The 18,889-nt window shown below is 37.6% G+C and overlaps 3 protein-coding genes and 1 long non-coding RNA gene across 4 annotated transcripts in view; 1 reads left to right on the top strand and 3 right to left on the bottom strand.

Moving 5' to 3' along the window:
• Positions 1-4,956, top strand: part of LOC103523255 (dorsal-ventral patterning protein Sog) — a 72,343-nt gene extending 67,387 nt beyond the window's left edge. Inside the window, exons 12-17 of the mRNA XM_026832873.1 lie at positions 1,043-1,327; positions 2,169-2,423; positions 3,235-3,505; positions 3,885-4,018; positions 4,401-4,666; positions 4,843-4,956. Coding sequence (XP_026688674.1) covers positions 1,043-1,327; positions 2,169-2,423; positions 3,235-3,505; positions 3,885-4,018; positions 4,401-4,666; positions 4,843-4,897 — 1,266 coding nt within the window. The 3' untranslated portion in view covers positions 4,898-4,956. The remainder of the gene's footprint in view (positions 1-1,042; positions 1,328-2,168; positions 2,424-3,234; positions 3,506-3,884; positions 4,019-4,400; positions 4,667-4,842) is intronic.
• Positions 4,957-8,824: 3,868 nt separating this feature from the next.
• Positions 8,825-10,039, bottom strand: LOC113473126 (repetin-like). Its single transcript, XM_026832869.1, has 3 exons — positions 10,017-10,039; positions 9,154-9,705; positions 8,825-9,113 (listed from the first exon to the last, which is right to left on the bottom strand). Exons 1-3 carry the CDS (start codon positions 10,037-10,039, stop codon positions 8,825-8,827), a joined length of 864 nt encoding a protein of 287 aa, XP_026688670.1.
• Positions 10,040-11,422: 1,383 nt separating this feature from the next.
• LOC113473258 lies at positions 11,423-11,660 on the bottom strand. The gene is made up of 2 exons (XR_003395284.1): positions 11,613-11,660; positions 11,423-11,530 (listed from the first exon to the last, which is right to left on the bottom strand). It is a non-coding gene; the product is annotated as an uncharacterized LOC113473258 (long non-coding RNA).
• A 765-nt stretch (positions 11,661-12,425) lies between these two features.
• LOC103523245 (phospholipase A1 member A) lies at positions 12,426-18,155 on the bottom strand (the record flags this gene model as incomplete). The annotated part of the gene is made up of 5 exons (XM_026832868.1): positions 12,426-12,615; positions 13,391-13,533; positions 14,076-14,293; positions 14,525-14,805; positions 17,987-18,155. Coding segments are annotated over 5 exons (995 nt in total), but the record flags the coding sequence as incomplete, so codon positions are not given.
• Positions 18,156-18,889: the final 734 nt, after the last annotated feature.

The raw sequence follows: 18,889 nt of genomic DNA, 5'->3' as shown, positions 1-18,889 counted from the left end.
TCCCTTTCCATAAACTGATCCATCCATTCAGAGTAAACAACAGTTTGGAAGAAATGTATACGGTATGTGATTGGTTATACCTCTTATAGTTGTGGGCCACATAGTAAATCACTATAAGGCCTATTGTTATTTATGTAAAAAGACAAAGAAAAAAAAAAAACATTTTAGGCATTCACATCTTATTTTGTTTTTCTATGCACTTTATTTTATGGTTGTGAAAAAATGCAAAATGCAAAGTGAACAATTGGAAACAACATACTTCAACCTGAGTAGCTAGATACCCTTATCTCCATTAACCAAATTGTAATGAGAAACGAAAAAATAAGTGCGATGACGAAGAAAATGCCTTGAAAGTATATTTGTACCTAGAAAAATCCGCTAAAACATTTTGTACCTAAAGGAAAATAAATAAAACAAGGGAAAAATGTTTTTTGTTTTTTTTTTTTTTTTTTTTTTCAATTTATTTACAAAATAAAACATACCCAATACTTGGTACCTATGTCTATAGAAAGAAGCATCTTGAAAAAGGCGAACATTGAACAGATATTATTATGCAAGGGAATAATACTCTTTTGAGCCAAAATATACCCTTCCCTGATTAGGTCTTCTGAATATACCACAAAGAGACATGGCTTCTAAAATATACCCAACACTAATTATTGCATTTTATTTAAAGAGCTAACACGCGGCTGTGTGAGTTATTGTATTAAATTTTAATTAATTTTTTAATGACGAGAAAACAACGAAGTATGTAGGTACGTTGTTTTCTCAAACTGATTGTCGCAGACGGTTCTAAGAAAAGGATAAGATAAGAGAAAGCTAGCCGTTCTGAGAACGAACCCTATTGGTTTTGGGAGAAAGTTGGGAATCGAACCCGCAGGTAAAGAATAGCGGATAGGAAAAACGGTTGAAAATTATATACTAGTAATGCGTTTCCAATTTAATTTTATTACAGGGTGTACCAATGTATCATTTATGAATTCATTAAGCACTATAATTAATTTTTAGTTAACTATACAAGGTGTTTATATCTCTCCTTCAGGTTCACGTTACAGGGTTGCGCCAGAAGATCGACATCGATTTTTACCTGAAGGAGGCGCCGGCTCCCCCCTCTCTCTCCCGTGCCCCTATCACCAAGTCCAATGTGCGCCACTTTTACCTGGGCTCAACGGGATTCGAAGGTGTAATTCGCGATTTGTCGAACGACCTGATCGGTCGATTGAATGTGGGCGTGGTGAGCTTCGAGATTGTGGAGTCAGCCCAGGAGAAAAGTATATTGAAAACCAAATGGAACAAGGTAAGTGAGTGGAAGAAAAAACTAGAAGAAGAAGAACACCTATTTTGTACCAAATACATAAGAAAGATATTTTATTCACAACTTTCTACTTTTTCCCATCTAAAAAATGAAAAATTTCCGAAGTCCCGAGCCTGAACCGCCTACGGCGGCCAATTTTTGGTCGAAAATTTCCTATCTTAAAATATTCTTCATGTAATGAGGGATCATTTAAAAGTGTCCAAAAATTGAACTTTTAAGTTCGAAGCAACATTGACTTTGGTTGATATCTGGATGAGTGACTGTCCGATTTTTACCAAATTGTTACAGCCGCGTCCTTGGACCATATTGGGATAGCATACGAAATTTCATCTCTCTGCGACAAACCGTTCTTGAGATATTTTATTCACAACTTTCTACTTTTTCCCATTTAAACCGTAGTACGTACGTACAGACCATGGGCTAAAAACCACTTTTTTGACATCAGAGGATCCCAAAACGGATATTTCCAACCATTTCCCGATTTTGAAAATTTGGACCGATTGTATTTTTCTTTATTCCCAATAAGTCCTAAAGAGTTATTCTGGGTAGAGATTATCCCCCCTCCAAATGTTTGATAGAGACAACTGTATCGTTCCGAAATTGAAGAGAAAAGGACAAGATAAGAGAAAGCTAGCCGTTCTGAGAACGAACCCTATTGGTTTTGGGAGAAAGTTGGGAATCGAACCCGCAGGTAAAGAATAGCGGATAGGAAAAACGGTTGAAAATTATATACTAGTAATGCGTTTCCAATTTAATTTTATTACAGGGTGTACCAATGTATCATTTATGAATTCATTAAGCACTATAATTAATTTTTAGTTAACTATACAAGGTGTTTATATCTCTCCTTCAGGTTCACGTTACAGGGTTGCGCCAGAAGATCGACATCGATTTTTACCTGAAGGAGGCGCCGGCTCCCCCCTCTCTCTCCCGTGCCCCTATCACCAAGTCCAATGTGCGCCACTTTTACCTGGGCTCAACGGGATTCGAAGGTGTAATTCGCGATTTGTCGAACGACCTGATCGGTCGATTGAATGTGGGCGTGGTGAGCTTCGAGATTGTGGAGTCAGCCCAGGAGAAAAGTATATTGAAAACCAAATGGAACAAGGTAAGTGAGTGGAAGAAAAAACTAGAAGAAGAAGAACACCTATTTTGTACCAAATACATAAGAAAGATATTTTATTCACAACTTTCTACTTTTTCCCATTTAAAAAATGAAAAATTTTCGAAGTCCCGAGTCTGAGCCGCCTACGGCGGCCAATTTTTGGTCGAAAATTTCCTATCTTAAAATATTCTTCATGTAATAAGGGATCATTTAAATTAATAATCAAGTTTAGACTGCGGGAGTCCCTTTGACTTTTCAGTGTCATTCTGGCAGTCTAAGCAGGGTATATTCTATTCTAGAAGAAATTTTAACAACGAAGGTCTTATCGTTCCGAAATCGAAGAAAAAAGGAGGATAGGATATCAGAAAGCCAGTCGTAAGTTCGAAGCAACATTGACTTTGGTTGATATCTGGATGAGTGACTGTCCGATTTTTACCAAATTGTTACAGCCGCGTCCTTGGACCATATTGGGATAGCATACGAAATTTCATCTCTCTGCGACAAACCGTTCTTGAGATATTTTATTCACAACTTTCTACTTTTTCCCATTTAAACCGTAGTACGTACGTACAGACCATGGGCTAAAAACCACTTTTTTGACATCAGAGGATCCCAAAACGGATATTTCCAACCATTTCCCGATTTTGAAAATTTGGACCGATTGCAATACTTTCATGACTAGTATTTATAGCTCGCTATACTGTAGTAATAGAAAGTAAAAATAAAATAAATTAATAATCAAAGCTCTAGTCGTTCTTGGTCGCTCCAGTCAAGAAATGGACCATTCACATATACCTTTTCGCCCTGTTCCCAGCTTCCTGTACCGCCTCAGTGTCTCCCAAGCACCCAAAGCCCCGACGTCACTCTGAGCGGAGACGACAACTCAATCAACGCCCAGACCTCTCGTTGTTACCACAGTGGCATCTTCTATCGAGACGGCGATGTGTGGACATCTAGTCAGGATCAGTGTACGATGTGTAACTGCCAGAGTGGCAGGACAGTGTGCGACCCCATCGTTTGTCCACCAGTCAAATGTAGAGACCCGATCACTACGGAAGGCAGTTGCTGTCCGATATGTGCTAAGGGTAAGTAATGAATACCTTTACGTATATACGTAGTCCTATATTCCTATAATAATACTAGTAATAATAGTCCAATCTTCTTCTTTTTCTTCGCCCTTTCCCATGTTCAGATGGGGTCGGCCTTTGTCGACGGCCTCTCAACCAGCTGTGATCGCTTAGAGGCCAACTGGTTTTGGCAAACAAAATTTTCCGAGTGGATGCCCTTCGCACTCAACCTACGCTATTGATGAGGAGGAAATTTGGACTAGTCTACTCCCTGTTTATAGTCCTAGCAAGACGCTGATCTACTCTCTGTTTATAGTCCCTCAGCCAGACTTCTAAGGGGAAATATGTATAATGTAGTACTTAATCAATTTCATGTCTATTCTACTATCTTCCACAGAGAGCAATAGCATACGAGAGGGGAATAACTCGCGAGGTTGTCTCCTGAGGGAACAATTTCACAGGCCTGGCTCCAGTTGGTACCCCTACATTCCTCCCCATGGGTTTGACACGTGTACCATCTGCTCTTGCAGTGTAAGTATGCTCCAACAATCCGCCATTGATATTATTATAATATTGTGAATAAAGGTCGTGTGATTTTTAACGTTTTATTGGAAAAAAGACGAAAGGAAAAATAATGAACCTCACCCGTGCCCACATTGAGTTTATCATACTTATAATGTACCAAAATGAATAGTTGATAAGCAAAAAATAAGTTTATTTATTGTAGATTTATGCCTGTTATTTGGATATTTTGCTTTTTCAATTGATATTTATGGTGATTTAATTTTGTTAAATAAAAATACTCATATTACCATTACCATATTAAAATTTGACAAAACAGAAATTAGCCTTCTACCCTCCAAGTTGACTATGCTGGCTTAATACAAATTTAAACTAAATATTATTCCCACAGAGCGCCAACCTGACTGTGAAATGTTCGCGGACAGAGTGCCCTCGTCTTGCCTGCGCCGAGTCCGAGGCACGCCGTGTGGACAAGGCGTGCTGTAAGGTGTGTCCAGACACCACGCCGGCCCCACCACAGGAGGCCCCTTCACCCCACCTGCAGAAAGATGACCCGCGGGGCCGCGTGAGAATCTCAGGGGCGGAAATTCTAGCGGCCGGGGGCTGTCGAGACTCAATGGGGAGTTTGGTGGAGAATGGGTTCCAATATCATCCCAAGTCCCTGGGACCGATTGCAATACTTTCATGACTAGTATTTATAGCTCGCTATACTGTAGTAATAGAAAGTAAAAATAAAATAAATTAATAATCAAGGCTCTAGTCGCTCTTGGTCGCTCCAGTCAAGAAATGGACCATTCACATATACCTTTTCGCCCTGTTCCCAGCTTTCCCAAGTCCCTGTCCGTCGTGTTTAAATGTATAGTGTGTACCTGTAAGGTAAGTACTTGAATGACACTATAATCTTGGGGGAAAAATATATAACGTGTCCTATCCTATCCACAAGTTCATTAAGAAATTTGGACACAGTCACATGTACTAATGAACTATTCATATCAAAAAGTTGATTGAAATAATTTCAGCGAAAAAAGGCAATTCGGCATTAAGACGTATGGATGTGAAAAACGTTCGGTTTTCGTAAAATTTCATCTATGACACACTCTTTAGTCTTTGATTTTGTATCCTATTTTCTTTTTCTTTTCATTTGTGTTATTAATAAAATCGTATAATTTTAGCCTGCAAAACGCTGTGTCTTACTAATAAATAATCATTGAATTTTCGTGTTTAGGTAACTACTTCTGAATTGAATTTTGAATTGGAGTCGTGACGTCAGGTTATATCACGTGAATTGGGGTCGTTGTATCAGGTTATTCGTTTGTTTTAGGTCGATATTTAGATATGTAGGTATCTTGGTATCATGCTATCTGTTGGTTATGATTATATGGACAAAAAAAAAAAAAAAATCTTTTAAAAATATTGCTCTACATCTCTTTCTCTTTGAATTATGTATTTTTGTTGTTGAAAATGTGGTATAAGTAGTGCTTTATTTAGAGATTGGACTTTCAGTTTAAAACAAGCATAGTTGATGCGTTGGTACAGTTTCAGCTTGTTGATATACACAGGGACAGACTAATCTTGAAAATTGGAAGAAAAAAAGGCGGAAAAAATTGAATGTGACGGATACTGCCCTGTTTATATTTAACACCTCAAGCTGTGACCATATTTTTTGCAACCGCCCCGAGCGTGTGCTTCGACAATACGCGGAACTTTGTTATCTCCCTTGTAACCAATAAAACCCCTATCAGGATTGATTTGAGTTTTTAATTGAACAAACCGAGTGAATTTTAATTTAAATTAACAATGTTGCACTTACTATAATATAGGATTGAAATTAAGCACGAGGCCGCGGGTTCGATTCCCGCCTGGGACGGATTAAACCTGAAAGGATAAGGTTCGTTCTCGGAATGGCTGGCTTTCTCCTATCCAGTCTTAACAAAAGTATATATATATTTTTTTTCTTTTATCTACTGATTGACAAATGGTGGGCACTTGGTTACCTACATGATTAAGTGTACATTTTGTTGTATCAACTGAATTTTTTTTATTTGTTCCATACCTTTTTATTTTTTCATTTATTCAAAGAAGAAGAAGAAAAAAAGAGCAACTAGTACTTTTGAAATTTGAGTAGTGAATCAACCTATTTTGGATTTGGGCGGACTATTATTTCCAACAGTATTATCATTACTACTACTATTATTTAGATTGTTAGTAGTTTTTTTTTTTACATATTTATGACATGATATTTTGGTCATTCTGTTTGTCACATGATCTTTATGTGGTACTTATGTCGTCGAGTTTGTCGTTTTATTGTCTACATTATTACACAGTAATTTATTTTGGAGTGCCCCAGGCTCTTTTTTCTTGTTCTATTTTACTCTTTCACATTGAAGCCATGTTTCTTACCTACTTTAAGTGTCCCAAGATCCAATACTTCCAGAATGAACAATGAACCTTTCAATATATTTAACTCCCTTCATAAACTGATCCATCATTTAGAAGTAAACAGTTTGGAAGGATGTATAGGTATGTGATTGTATACAAGCATGTAGCTTTCCTTCCTTCAAATATATTGGGAATGAACGAAAGAGTGAAGGTCGTTTAATTTAGGACAAGATTTTGTTAAACAGTACATTTTAAAAATGGCACAGTATTTTGATTTATTTTTAGTAGGATTGGATGACAGAGTTTATTTTTCGAACATAAGTGACACTCACTTTTATCACTTGGCAGGGTTAAATGATCACCTAACCCTTAGAAGTCTATTGCTATAGTAAATTATCTTAAAATTCTCTAATAACTGAGAATTAAATATCATGTTTAAACATCACGAGGTTGAGTTCGCTCCCACATGATCGCCTGTTTCCATATACGACTATACTTCAAAGGCAACAAGGGAAATAACAGAATGACTTTCGATCATCAGTAGTTGATAAGCAACCCTTTCTACACCCTCTGGGCCAAAAGAGCCCATGGGTATGCCACATCGAAACGAGAATATCATATCGATGAATATAAATATCGATGGATCGAAACCAGAATATCTCTATTCTGATCTATCGACCTGCATCACGTTCTTGTTGTAAGTCGCGTTCCAAAGCTGCATCCATGCATTGGTCAATCTGGACGATAAACTTTAGACCTGCATCATGTTCTAATGTCCGTGTTTGGGGGCAAGTTTACCTTTTCTAATGTCCATGTGGGCTTTTACCTTTTCTAAATATACTGCAGGCTGAGTTGGGTGTTTGCAGGTTCTAGTGAAGTTATTATAGCTGTATTAGTTGTTTATTGTTCAGTTGATTGAAATAATTTCATTTAGACCTGCATCATGTTCTTGTTGTAAGTCGCGTTCCAAAGCTGCGTCTATTGGTCAATCTGGACGATAAACTATAGACCTGCATCATGTTCTTGTTGTAAGTCGCGTTCCAAAGCTGCGTCTATTGGTCAGTCTGGACGATAAACTATCGACCTGCATCACGTTTTTGTTGTAAGGCAGTGGTTAGCGCGGTGGACTTCGGATCTGGAGGTTGGTGGTTCGAGTCCAAGTCAAGTCATAAAATTTAGCGCCATTATGTATATATGTGACAAAGGTTTTTTTTTTTTTTTTTTTTTTTTTTTTTTTTTAAGGAACAAGTTGTGCTGAATATGGTTTTGACTTGTTTGAGAAAATCGGCATACGAGCCTAAGAATATTGGAAATGTTTAATATTGATCTATAAGTTGACATTTTTATTTTCGAAAGGAAAGTGTCACTGTTGCCATGCTCTGTGTAGTATATTCTCTTGGTTCCGATTAGGGCATCCAGTAAGGTCTAGAAGATCAGCTAGCTCTGCATCAATGTGAACAGTGTTTGGCAAAGTATTTGGCAAATTCGATTATTGGGTTTTTATTGATTTATTATTTATTTCTGAAACTATGAAATAAATAAAATGTACCAATTCTACACCAATAGGAATTAATAGGTCTTCATTAAACATTTAGATAGGTAAAAAATGTGTGTTTTTTTTACTATTGGGTAAAGTTCCTACTGTAGATTTTTTTTAATAATTAAAAACGTACCTTTTTGTTAAGTGTTGTATTTATTTTTGTTGTGTATTTTATTTATATTATTAATAATAATTACCATGATAAGATTCTAGTTTTTGTATATAACTTTATTGTGTATAATCTATACTATTAATAATACGATTATTTTATTATTCAATCTGTTTTATATTTTCAAATATACGTTAGCTTTTTCAAAATTCTAGACTGAAAACAGATACACTTCTTACAAGGACATTATCATGAATCATGATGTTTACGAGGCTAGGTACTTAGGTATATGTATCTAATAATTTAGCCTTGAGTCAGTCAAGAACTGCATACTTAGCCTTTTCTTATATGGATCGGATTTTCAGCGCCTGTTAACCAATGACAATTCTGGAAGTTACAATTCGTGAAACAATGTTCAAAAAGTTCTACTTCAAAACCCCGTATTAAAATATAAATAAATAATAAAAAAAAAAAACGATTTGATTTACCATTTGACGTGGCTCTTGGGCCACTCATGTGATACCCCCCATTACTCTATATTTACAACAATAATGCATACGTTATCTTTACATGCGTTATTAAGTAAAAGGTAGAATTAAATTAAAATTCGTTTTCAAAATGCCGTTTTTCCATTGAAGGAGCAGTCATGATCACACTACTCCTTCAGGAAAAAACATTAGGAACATGTATATTCACTCGTTGTTATCTTCAGGTCAAGTTTCAAGTTCTGTGTATATAGTAGTGTTAATTTGGGGCACGTGTGATTTTAGTGGATAATTAAGTTCCTTTAGTTGGAAGTGGGGTAGTGGAACGTATTCGTATAGTTGATAATTTCCGTCTTTGTTTCGAACTTGATGCTTGCGATGTAGTAGATTGTGTTAATATAGGTGATGATTCTGTTGTACTGGATTGTGTTAACATAGTTGATGATTCTATTGTAGTGGGTTGTGTTAACATAGTTGATGGTTTTGTTGTAGTGGGTTGTTTTAAAATAGTTGATGGTTCTGTTGTAGTGGGTTGTGTTAACATAGTTGATGGTTCCGTTGTAGTGGGTTGTGTTAACATAGTTGATGGTTCTGATGTAGTGGGTTGTGTTACGAAGTGGGGTAGTGGAACGTATTCGTATAGTTGATAATTTCCGTCTTTGTTTCGAACTTGATGCTTGCGATGTAGTAGATTGTGTTAACATAGGTGATGATTCTGTTGTAGTGGATTGTGTTAACATAGTTGATGATTCTATTGTAGTGGGTTGTGTTAACATAGTTGATGGTTTTTTTGTAGTGGGTTGTTTTAAAATAGTTGATGGTTCTGTTGTAGTGGGTTGTGTTAACATAGTTGATGGTTCCGTTGTAGTGGGTTGTGTTAACATAGTTGATGGTTCTGTTGTAGTGGGTTTTGTTAACATAGTTGATGATTCTGTTGTAGTGGGTTGTGTTAACATAGTTGATGATTCTGTTGTAGTGGATAGTGTTAACATAGTTGATGATTCTATTGTAGTGGGTTGTGTTAACATAGTTGATGATTCTGTTGTAGTGGGTTGTGTTAACATAGTTGATGATTCTGTTGTAGTGGGTTGTGTAAACATAGTCGATGATTCTATTGTAGTGGGTTGTGTTAACATAGTTGATGATTCTGTTGTAGTGGGTTGTGTTAACATAGTTGATGATTCTGTTGTAGTGGGTTGTGTTATTTGATAGGAATCGTATGTTGGGTATGAATTTGTTGGATAATAATAATCGTAGGTTGGGTATGAATATGTTGGATAAGAATAATCGTAGGTTGGGTATGAATATGTTGGATAAGAATAATCGTAGGTTGGGTATGAATATGTTGGATAAGAATAATCGTAGGTTGGGTATGAATATTTTGGATAAGAATAATCGTAGGTTGGGTATGAATATGTTAGATAGGAATAATAGTAAATTGGGTGTGAATATATTGAATAAGAATAATGGTAAATTGGGTATGAATAGGAATACGTTGGAAAGTCATAATTTTTCATGTTACTAAAAATGTGCATGCTTTTTTTTCCTTTTGATTTGCCAGATGTATGAATTTTTATGCTTTTCGATTCTATTGTAGATAAAATTAATTCACTCGTCAGTAGCAATATCAAATATCTGAAGGAGACATCCATACCTTTTAATTTTTTCACAAATATACTGCAGGCTGAGTTGGGTGTTTGCAGGTTCTAGTGAAGTTATTATAGCTGTATTAGTTGTTTATTGTTCAGTTGATTGAAATTTCAGCGAAAAAAGGCAATTCGGCATTAAGACGTATGGATGTGAAAAACGTTCGGTTTTCGTAAAATTTCATCTATGACACACTCTTTAGTCTTTGATTTTGTATCCTATTTTCTTTTTCTTTTCATTTGTGTTATTAATAAAATCGTATAATTTTAGCCTGCAAAACGCTGTGTCTTACTAATAAATAATCATTGAATTTTCGTGTTTAGGTAACTACTTCTGAATTGAATTTTGAATTGGAGTCGTGACGTCAGGTTATATCACGTGAATTGGGGTCGTTGTATCAGGTTATTCGTTTGTTTTAGGTCGATATTTAGATATGTAGGTATCTTGGTATCATGCTATCTGTTGGTTATGATTATATGGACAAAAAAAAAAAAAAAATCTTTTAAAAATATTGCTCTACATCTCTTTCTCTTTGAATTATGTATTTTTGTTGTTGAAAATGTGGTATAAGTAGTGCTTTATTTAGAGATTGGACTTTCAGTTTAAAACAAGCATAGTTGATGCGTTGGTACAGTTTCAGCTTGTTGATATACACAGGGACAGACTAATCTTGAAAATTGGAAGAAAAAAAGGCGGAAAAAATTGAATGTGACGGATACTGCCCTGTTTATATTTAACACCTCAAGCTGTGACCATATTTTTTGCAACCGCCCCGAGCGTGTGCTTCGACAATACGCGGAACTTTGTTATCTCCCTTGTAACCAATAAAACCCCTATCAGGATTGATTTGAGTTTTTAATTGAACAAACCGAGTGAATTTTAATTTAAATTAACAATGTTGCACTTACTATAATATAGGATTGAAATTAAGCACGAGGCCGCGGGTTCGATTCCCGCCTGGGACGGATTAAACCTGAAAGGATAAGGTTCGTTCTCGGAATGGCTGGCTTTCTCCTATCCAGTCTTCCTTCTCTCTTCGATTTCGGGGCGATAAGACCCTAGCAGTTACAGTTCCTTCTATCAAACCTCTTGGAAAAAAAAAGATTAATTCAGATCAAACAACATATTTTATTATTGTACCTGACTCGGTATGTGAATTGAAATCAATACCGTGTTCATTTGCCTTCTCGAGTCTTTCTTCTTCACTTGAGCTTTGAAAAATACTGGAAATTGGAAAAAATAACAATTTAATGTAACAATATTTTGGCTTTTATTTTGTACAGATATATAGGTAATTAATATTCCATCATATCTACAGAACTATGCCATTTTTAATTTATTTAATTATCTATATTACATACCTCGCAACCATTAGTGCTTTAGAAGCTCTTCTGGTCAACACCGAAGCCATTTTTAATTTATTTAATTATCTATATTACATACCTCGCAACCATTAGTGCTTTAGAAGCTCTTCTGGTCAACACCGAAAAGCATCATGGTGAGTGGCACAAGATTTGTTTGTGTTTGTCTCTGTTTAGGTATTTATTATTTCATGCTCTTATGGAAGTGTTTCTTTAGCAACATATTAGGGCTGCATCCATGCATTGGTCAATCTGGACGATAAACTTTAGACCTGCATCATGTTCTTGTTGTAAGTCGCGTTCCAAAGCTGCATCCATGCATTGGTCAATCTGGACGATAAACTTTAGACCTGCATCATGTTCTTGTTGTAAGTCGCGTTCCAAAGCTGCATCCATGCATTGGTCAATCTGGACGATAAACTTTAGACCTGCATCATGTTCTTGTTGTAAGTCGCGTTCCAAAGCTGCATCCATGCATTGGTCAATCTGGACGATAAACTTTAGACCTGCATCATGTTCTTGTTGTAAGTCGCGTTCCAAAGCTGCATCCATGCATTGGTCAATCTGGACGATAAACTTTAGACCTGCATCATGTTCTTGTTGTAAGTCGCGTTCCAAAGCTGCATCCATGCATTGGTCAATCTGGACGATAAACTTTAGACCTGCATCATGTTCTTGTTGTAAGTCGCGTTCCAAAGCTGCATCCATGCATTGGTCAATCTGGACGATAAACTTTAGACCTGCATCATGTTCTTGTTGTAAGTCGCGTTCCAAAGCTGCATCCATGCATTGGTCAATCTGGACGATAAACTTTAGACCTGCATCATGTTCTTGTTGTAAGTCGCGTTCCAAAGCTGCATCCATGCATTGGTCAATCTGGACGATAAACTTTAGACCTGCATCATGTTCTTGTTGTAAGTCGCGTTCCAAAGCTGCGTCTATTGGTCAATCTGGACGGATTGTATTGCGCAGGCGAATTAGAGGACGCGCTGGTGTTATTTGATTTTCTACGAGATCTGTACACAGGCAGACCTTTGGCATACGGAGCATTGGCATTGGTTTGTAAATAGAAAATACCTCGAGTTCTGAAATTGGAAACAAGTTTACTATCAAATTACTCAATCAACACAAGACCCCATTCAAAAAGGATGCTGCGTAGTGTGCGTGTGCGTGGAGCTCACAAGTTTACTATCAAATTACTCAATCAACACAAGACCCCATTCAAAAAGGATGCTGCGTAGTGTGCGTGTGCGTGGAGCTCTTAAATTAAATGGGCCAGAAAAGACATTGTTTAAAATACATATTACAGAATCAGAAACCCTATTGCTGTCGAAGAAAAATAAATTTTAACTCTGTGAGTGAAGTACTTAAATGCTCGTCACAAAAGTCACTCCAATTAATACACCTCGATGAATTTTATGACTTGACTTGAAATCGAACAACCAACCTCCAGGTAAGGAGTCTACCGCGTTGAACACTGCACTACTACTGAGGGTGCGTATTTCAAATTCAAACAAAGTCTATTCAGTTTCAAGATGAGGTGAGGAACTCTCAATAGGATACTTCTATACTTACTTTGGGATCGGTTTCTCAAAGAAAGGTCGTGTGTTTTAAAGAACAAAATGGCGGATATCTCGGAAACTAAGCGAGCTAGGCTACCGTTGAACCTTTGACACGTTTGGCAACGTAGCCTACTTTTTAGATGACTCCTTGCTGCCATATTCAAATGGATAAGGTATAAGTGAGCTAGGAAAAAAAAAGTTATGAAATGTTTTTTATTGGAAATGACCTCAGGAATATACCCTAGGTCTAGGTAACGATTTTCGTGTTCACCTTATATAGTATACAGTGTATACTTACTTGGGATTAGCTCGTTCTCCCATTTCCACATATTGAGTCTCGGGAGAATCACACCAGCCCAGATTATAATAGAACCGGTTGGGACAGGGGGCAGCCCAGAACCCTCGCTTGGTGTTGATAGACTCGATGAAGTAAGGTGTCACCTGAGAAGAGATGGAAAAAGAAAGGTTAGCATTTCTCTACTGGATAAGTATAAGTAGTGCTTTATTTAGGCTGTCAGCAGTCCCCTTAAAATTAAATACATTAATGGCCTCGGTCACGCTACTAGGATATTAAACTGTGATTAACTTTTAATCTTGGATTAAGCAATCGACTTGAAAATTAAACAGATTGCTTAATCCGCGATTACAGTTCATCATACATAGTTTAATATCTGATGTTGGATTTCACCAATGACTTAATGGGAGAATTTTCAATCGTGCAAAAAGGAGCTTTTAATAATCCAAAAAGGAGTTTTTAATCAACCAACAAGGAGTTTTTAGTGATCCAAAAAGGAGGAGTTTTTAAAAACTCCTATTTATATCATTAAAAAATCCTTTTTGGATTGTTAAAAATTCTCCCATTAGTGAAATCTCTAATTAAGTCATCGGTGAAATCCACCATGTGTGATAAATCAGTGTGGCCCCGGGCCATACGTCTCTATTTAACCATGATTGGACCGATATAATAATGGACCACATGAAACCTTGGTATGATCACAGGAGAGCTGCTCTATGATGCTGAAGCTGCCACAGCCAGGCTGACTCGTGCCCCCGTTCACATAATAATCCGCATGACCTGATGGGCCCCATTGTCCAAGCACGCCAGCCGCTGTATGAATCACATCGACGAATAGAGCGTCCGTTGAGTCCAAGTCCTTGGTTTTGTTGTTGGTCTGATAGAAGATGATCGTCGGATCGAGACCTGTGGTGGGTAAAGAAGTTGTCGGTAAAATGGGGAGTTTTTTGAGAGACATATTGCAGATTGTTTCAGGAAAATGACCCGATTCCTTAATTTTGCATTAATAAATAACATAAAAAATATTGTAGTGACATCAGTCTCTTCTATGCTTTATTTACCATGGTCCATTTTTGTGGCCCAAATAGAGCAGGATGATAATAATGGTATCATATTTTGCAGGAACGATCTACGTACCCGTGATTCGACCCAATTTTCGGCCCTTCTCGACGTAGTTGGCCGTCAGGCCTGCAATATGGGCGCCGATACTCCAGCCTAGGAGATGAAGCTTTTCGGGCGGCACCCCTCGCGGATGTTGGGACAAATAGTACGCCAGCTGAGCGATACAAGCCCCGGCGAAACTGGGCGACCACGAGATCTGATCGATACAGGGAACCACCACTAGTGATCCGTAGTCCACCACGATCACGTTGTAGTCACCCTTGTGAAAATATGCTGGAAGAGAGGACAAAAACGAATATCAGAGACACAAAAACGGATATATCAGAGACACAAGTAGTCGTGATGTGGCAACATAATATGGTAAGTACCTACTCACATACAGTTCACAGATGGTAAGTAGATACCTACTCACCTCTTCATCCTCTGTCTGAGCGTGAGTGGTGGAAAAAGCTTCCGGCCTAGGTCTGTCACATTGAGAGACCGAGAACCGAGAAAATCCAGCTTGATACAAAAGGGAGAGAAATTGGGGGAAATGAAGGGAAATAAAAAGGAACAAAACAATAAAGAAGGAAACGGAATATGAAGAAGGAGGATGAGGAGGAGATGAAGAATAAGAAAGTAAGGGAAGGGAGGAGGAGACGGAGGTAGAGGAGAAGAAGATGGAGGAGGAGAAGAACAATAAGAAGGAGTAGAAGAAGACTAATAAGAAGAAAAGTTGAAGAGGTAAATAATAAATGAGCTCAAGATGATAAAGATATTAGAAATGAATATTATAATCAGAAGTCTTTTGTCCTGTACGTTATATCTATAGTAAATTCGTTTTTAAACCCTTCTCAAATGCTTAAAGGCGATTAGAATAATTCAAGATTTCATCAAGCAGATGGAGCTTTACCTTTGGAGCTAATTTGTCCTTGGGGGCGGAAAAATACGCCTTTTGTAGTTTTGTACTGTTTGTTTCCCTTCTATTTTTATGCGGGGAACTTTGTGGACGCTGGACGCTCTGATTTAAAGTTTTACATAAAAGTCAAATAGGTAGGTATACTTGAAATAACTACTTCAAACTTCAATGTTGAACATGTATCTGTGTTGTTTCTGAATCGTTTATTCAAACAGTGCCCCGCAGAGACTGAATGCACCTGAAGTCGAAGTACAGGCCTGTGCAATTTAGTGTGTAATGTATTGCACTAATGTCAAAGGTATCTATCTATTTACATACTCTAGGTATTGTGTAATATTTTATATCTTCAGAATCGGGGAAGTCATAGGTATAGGTATACACTGAATGGTCAAGGGTTTAATTTTGGGCCTCTGGGGGCAATTTTTGTGAGTTGTCGGTTCAATGGATATGGTGCTCATACTCAGCATAACTATTTCCTATAGCAGCACATTACCAAGTCCTAAGCATTATGTTATGTTAGATATTATACTGCACTGGCATTACAACTAGAAGTGCATTGATCTCTAGTCTAGCGCTAGCGAGCTGCTTATCTCTAGACCAGTGCTTCTCAACCTATGGGTCGCGACATTACAACTAGAAGTGCATTGATCTCTAGTCTAGCGCTAGCGAGCTGCTTATCTCTAGACCAGTGCTTCTCAACCTATGGGTCGCGACCCAAATTTGGGCAATCAGCCATTTCAAGTGGGTAACGAGCTCATTTTGAGTATGTAGGTAGAAAAAATTAACAAATGGAAGAAACCTATGGGTCGCGACCCAAATTTGGGCAATCAGCCATTTCAAGTGGGTAACGAGCTCATTTTGAGTATGTAGAAAAAATTAACAAATGGAAGAAAAAAAATCGCCTGCGGTGCTGAAGATGTTAATATCACCGTTTATTTCTGGTGAAAATTGGTGACTCAAAACATCTGACGTTTACGTTTACATGAGTCTCGGGGTGATTGGGAATGTCACAGTGGGTGACGAGCCTGAAAAGGTTGAGCACCAAAACATCTGACGTTTACGTTTACATGAGTCTCGGGGTGATTGGGAATGTCACAGTGGGTGACGAGCCTGAAAAGGTTGAGCACCACTGCTCTAGACTTTTACACCAGTGGTTCCTAATCTCACTCGTGGTAACTGCTCTAGACTTTTACACCAGTGGTTCCTAATCTCACTCGTGGTACATATCCATGTAGGTATTTTGATTCAAAGAGGTAGTCCAAACTAGTCAACTAAACACCCGGGTACCGGTACTCCTAGCAAAGTCCAATGTTCCTCAAGCTTTACCACATCTAGCTAGTCATTCTTACCGAAAGCAAAACGAAGCATATGTATAAGTAGTGACTGTTATAATTAGTGATTTAGTTTATAAGTAGTGATTTATTTAGACTGTCAGCTTAGAACAAGTTGTTCCATTATACCTACTAACAGTTTAATAGAGCACCTCTTTAACAATAAAGAGGTGCTCTATAGGTACTCGAAATTTGGGTGGGGTTCCCAGGGGGATGAACTTTGAAATATTAAACTTGCCAAATAAAAGACCTTGAAAAATAGGTACAGTACTTTGGTACACGTTTGAGGGCAATATTACAAACAGGGACGAAGCTATGGATTTTCCAAGTACATAATTAGAAAGTGAAGAAAGTATTTCGAAATTTATAGGTCACTTTTATAATCCCGCTCGAAATTCGGACCCAAAAGTGTGATTTTAAATTTCAGCCCTGACTAAAATAATTGCCTTCGTTCTAAAATTGGGCAAAAAACGCTTTAGGGTCCGACTTTGCTTCTTCAAATCAACAACATAATATAAAGGGATTGTAGGGGTATCACAAAGAGCCTAGAATAAACTCTTTAAGGGTAGGTATACTCGTATTATTGCATCGAAATTCGGACCCAAAAGTGTGATTTTAAATTTCAGCCCTGACTAAAATAATTGCCTTCGTTCTAAAATTGGGCAAAAAACGCTTTTGGGTCCGACTTTGTTTCTTCATATCAACAATATAATATAAAGGGATTGTAGGGGTATCACAAAGAGCCTAGAATAAACTAAATTCATCCTGTATCTTTCCATTATAGTTTCTCTCTCTTTCACTTCGGCCCTTATTGATAACCAAGTCGCAATATTTCATCGAACTCTGGTCCTGATTTCCCAAAGATTACTGATGACTGATGAGCTACATATATATGTATGTAGTAGGTACAACAGACGCTAGGGGGAGTCAAACTAAAAGGTCCAATATTACAGACCTTAGAGTCCACCTCTTCAACACCCTGGCTGCCAAGCTCGATCATGTTTACATCGTTTCCACTCGCTTAAAATCCCTCATCTAGTTGTAAATATCTTACACCCATTTTTATGAACAAAATGCTGGCTCTTAAGTTCGTGCCAAGCATAGTCTCAAGGCATTTGATTGGTCAATTTTGACTTGAGACTGATCTAAGAACGATCATTCTTGTTCATAAATACGAGTGTTAATATCCACCCTTTATTTCTGTCGTATACTAAAGTCTTACTTAGTATAGTACAACTAAAGTCTTACTTAGTATAGAGGAAGAAGTGAATCCTGGGGTGGGGACAGGTGAAGGGGGGCTCCACACAGGAGATGTTGTTGCTGACAATGTCGCGGACATTTGTAGGAGGTTTGGGTGGGAGGGGAGGGAAGTCATCGCCAGTTAAGATCGTGTTTCCCTCAGCGGCTCGAACCAATCCTGTGAAAGAAAATCAATCATTTATTAATGCAAGTTTCATAATCAGAACATACAAAATATGTAAATGGTATACCCATCCGTAATAGCAGAGCTTGTGCCACGGATGGGGAAGGAATCAGCCCCCAAAGTCACCCTGTTACAGTTACACTGGTCACACAGTATAGGTATAGGCTCATGCACATTGCATGTTGCACGTCTTCTATGTGCTAATTTTGCATTAATGTAGCTATTTGCAATGTAATAAAAGTAATTACTCACATGAAACTCGAAATAACCTGAATCCAGGTTGATGCAAATGGCACATCCTCTAATTCATTAGTGGATGTGTCATTTTAACAAATTTCTCTCCCTCCCTTTCCCTTCTTTTTGTTTCGATACTTCTTTAAAATCTCCTCCTGTCCTGGTAGAGACTTGACTCCGAACCTAATTTAGGTACATGTACTAATGTATACTATGTAGGTGTACTCTGACAACTTGTGAACATAAAGGCCAATGTGGACGACCTTGAAAAGTAGATTAAATGCAGACCTATTATAATCCATGTATTAGTGCATATTGCTACTGTAGAATCTATGAACATAAATATATTCTTTTGATTTGCACCTATATACATATGTAAATAGGTATATGGTACATACGAGTGTGTACCAAAATTACAGCGACCAATCGTTTGGGAGGTTTCATAAAAGGAATTGTAACAACGGAGGTCTGAACGTCCCGAAATCAAAAAGAGG

This window comes from Diaphorina citri, unplaced genomic scaffold (assembly GCF_000475195.1).
Source record: "Diaphorina citri unplaced genomic scaffold, Diaci psyllid genome assembly version 1.1 scaffold83, whole genome shotgun sequence".
Classification (NCBI taxonomy): Eukaryota; Metazoa; Arthropoda; class Insecta; order Hemiptera; family Psyllidae; genus Diaphorina; species Diaphorina citri.
Note: the sequence above shows the minus strand (reverse complement) of the source record. Positions and strands in the feature narration are given on the sequence as shown.

Coding starts and splice junctions, on each gene's coding strand:
- LOC113473126 (XM_026832869.1), bottom strand. CDS start 10,039: ATGAAAAATTATGACTTTCCAAC. Junction 9,706..10,016: donor AAAAATTATGACTTTCCAAC/GTATTCCTATTC, acceptor CCACTACAACAG/AATCATCAACTATGTTAACA. Junction 9,114..9,153: donor ATTATCAACTATACGAATAC/GTTCCACTACCC, acceptor CCACTACATCAG/AACCATCAACTATGTTAACA.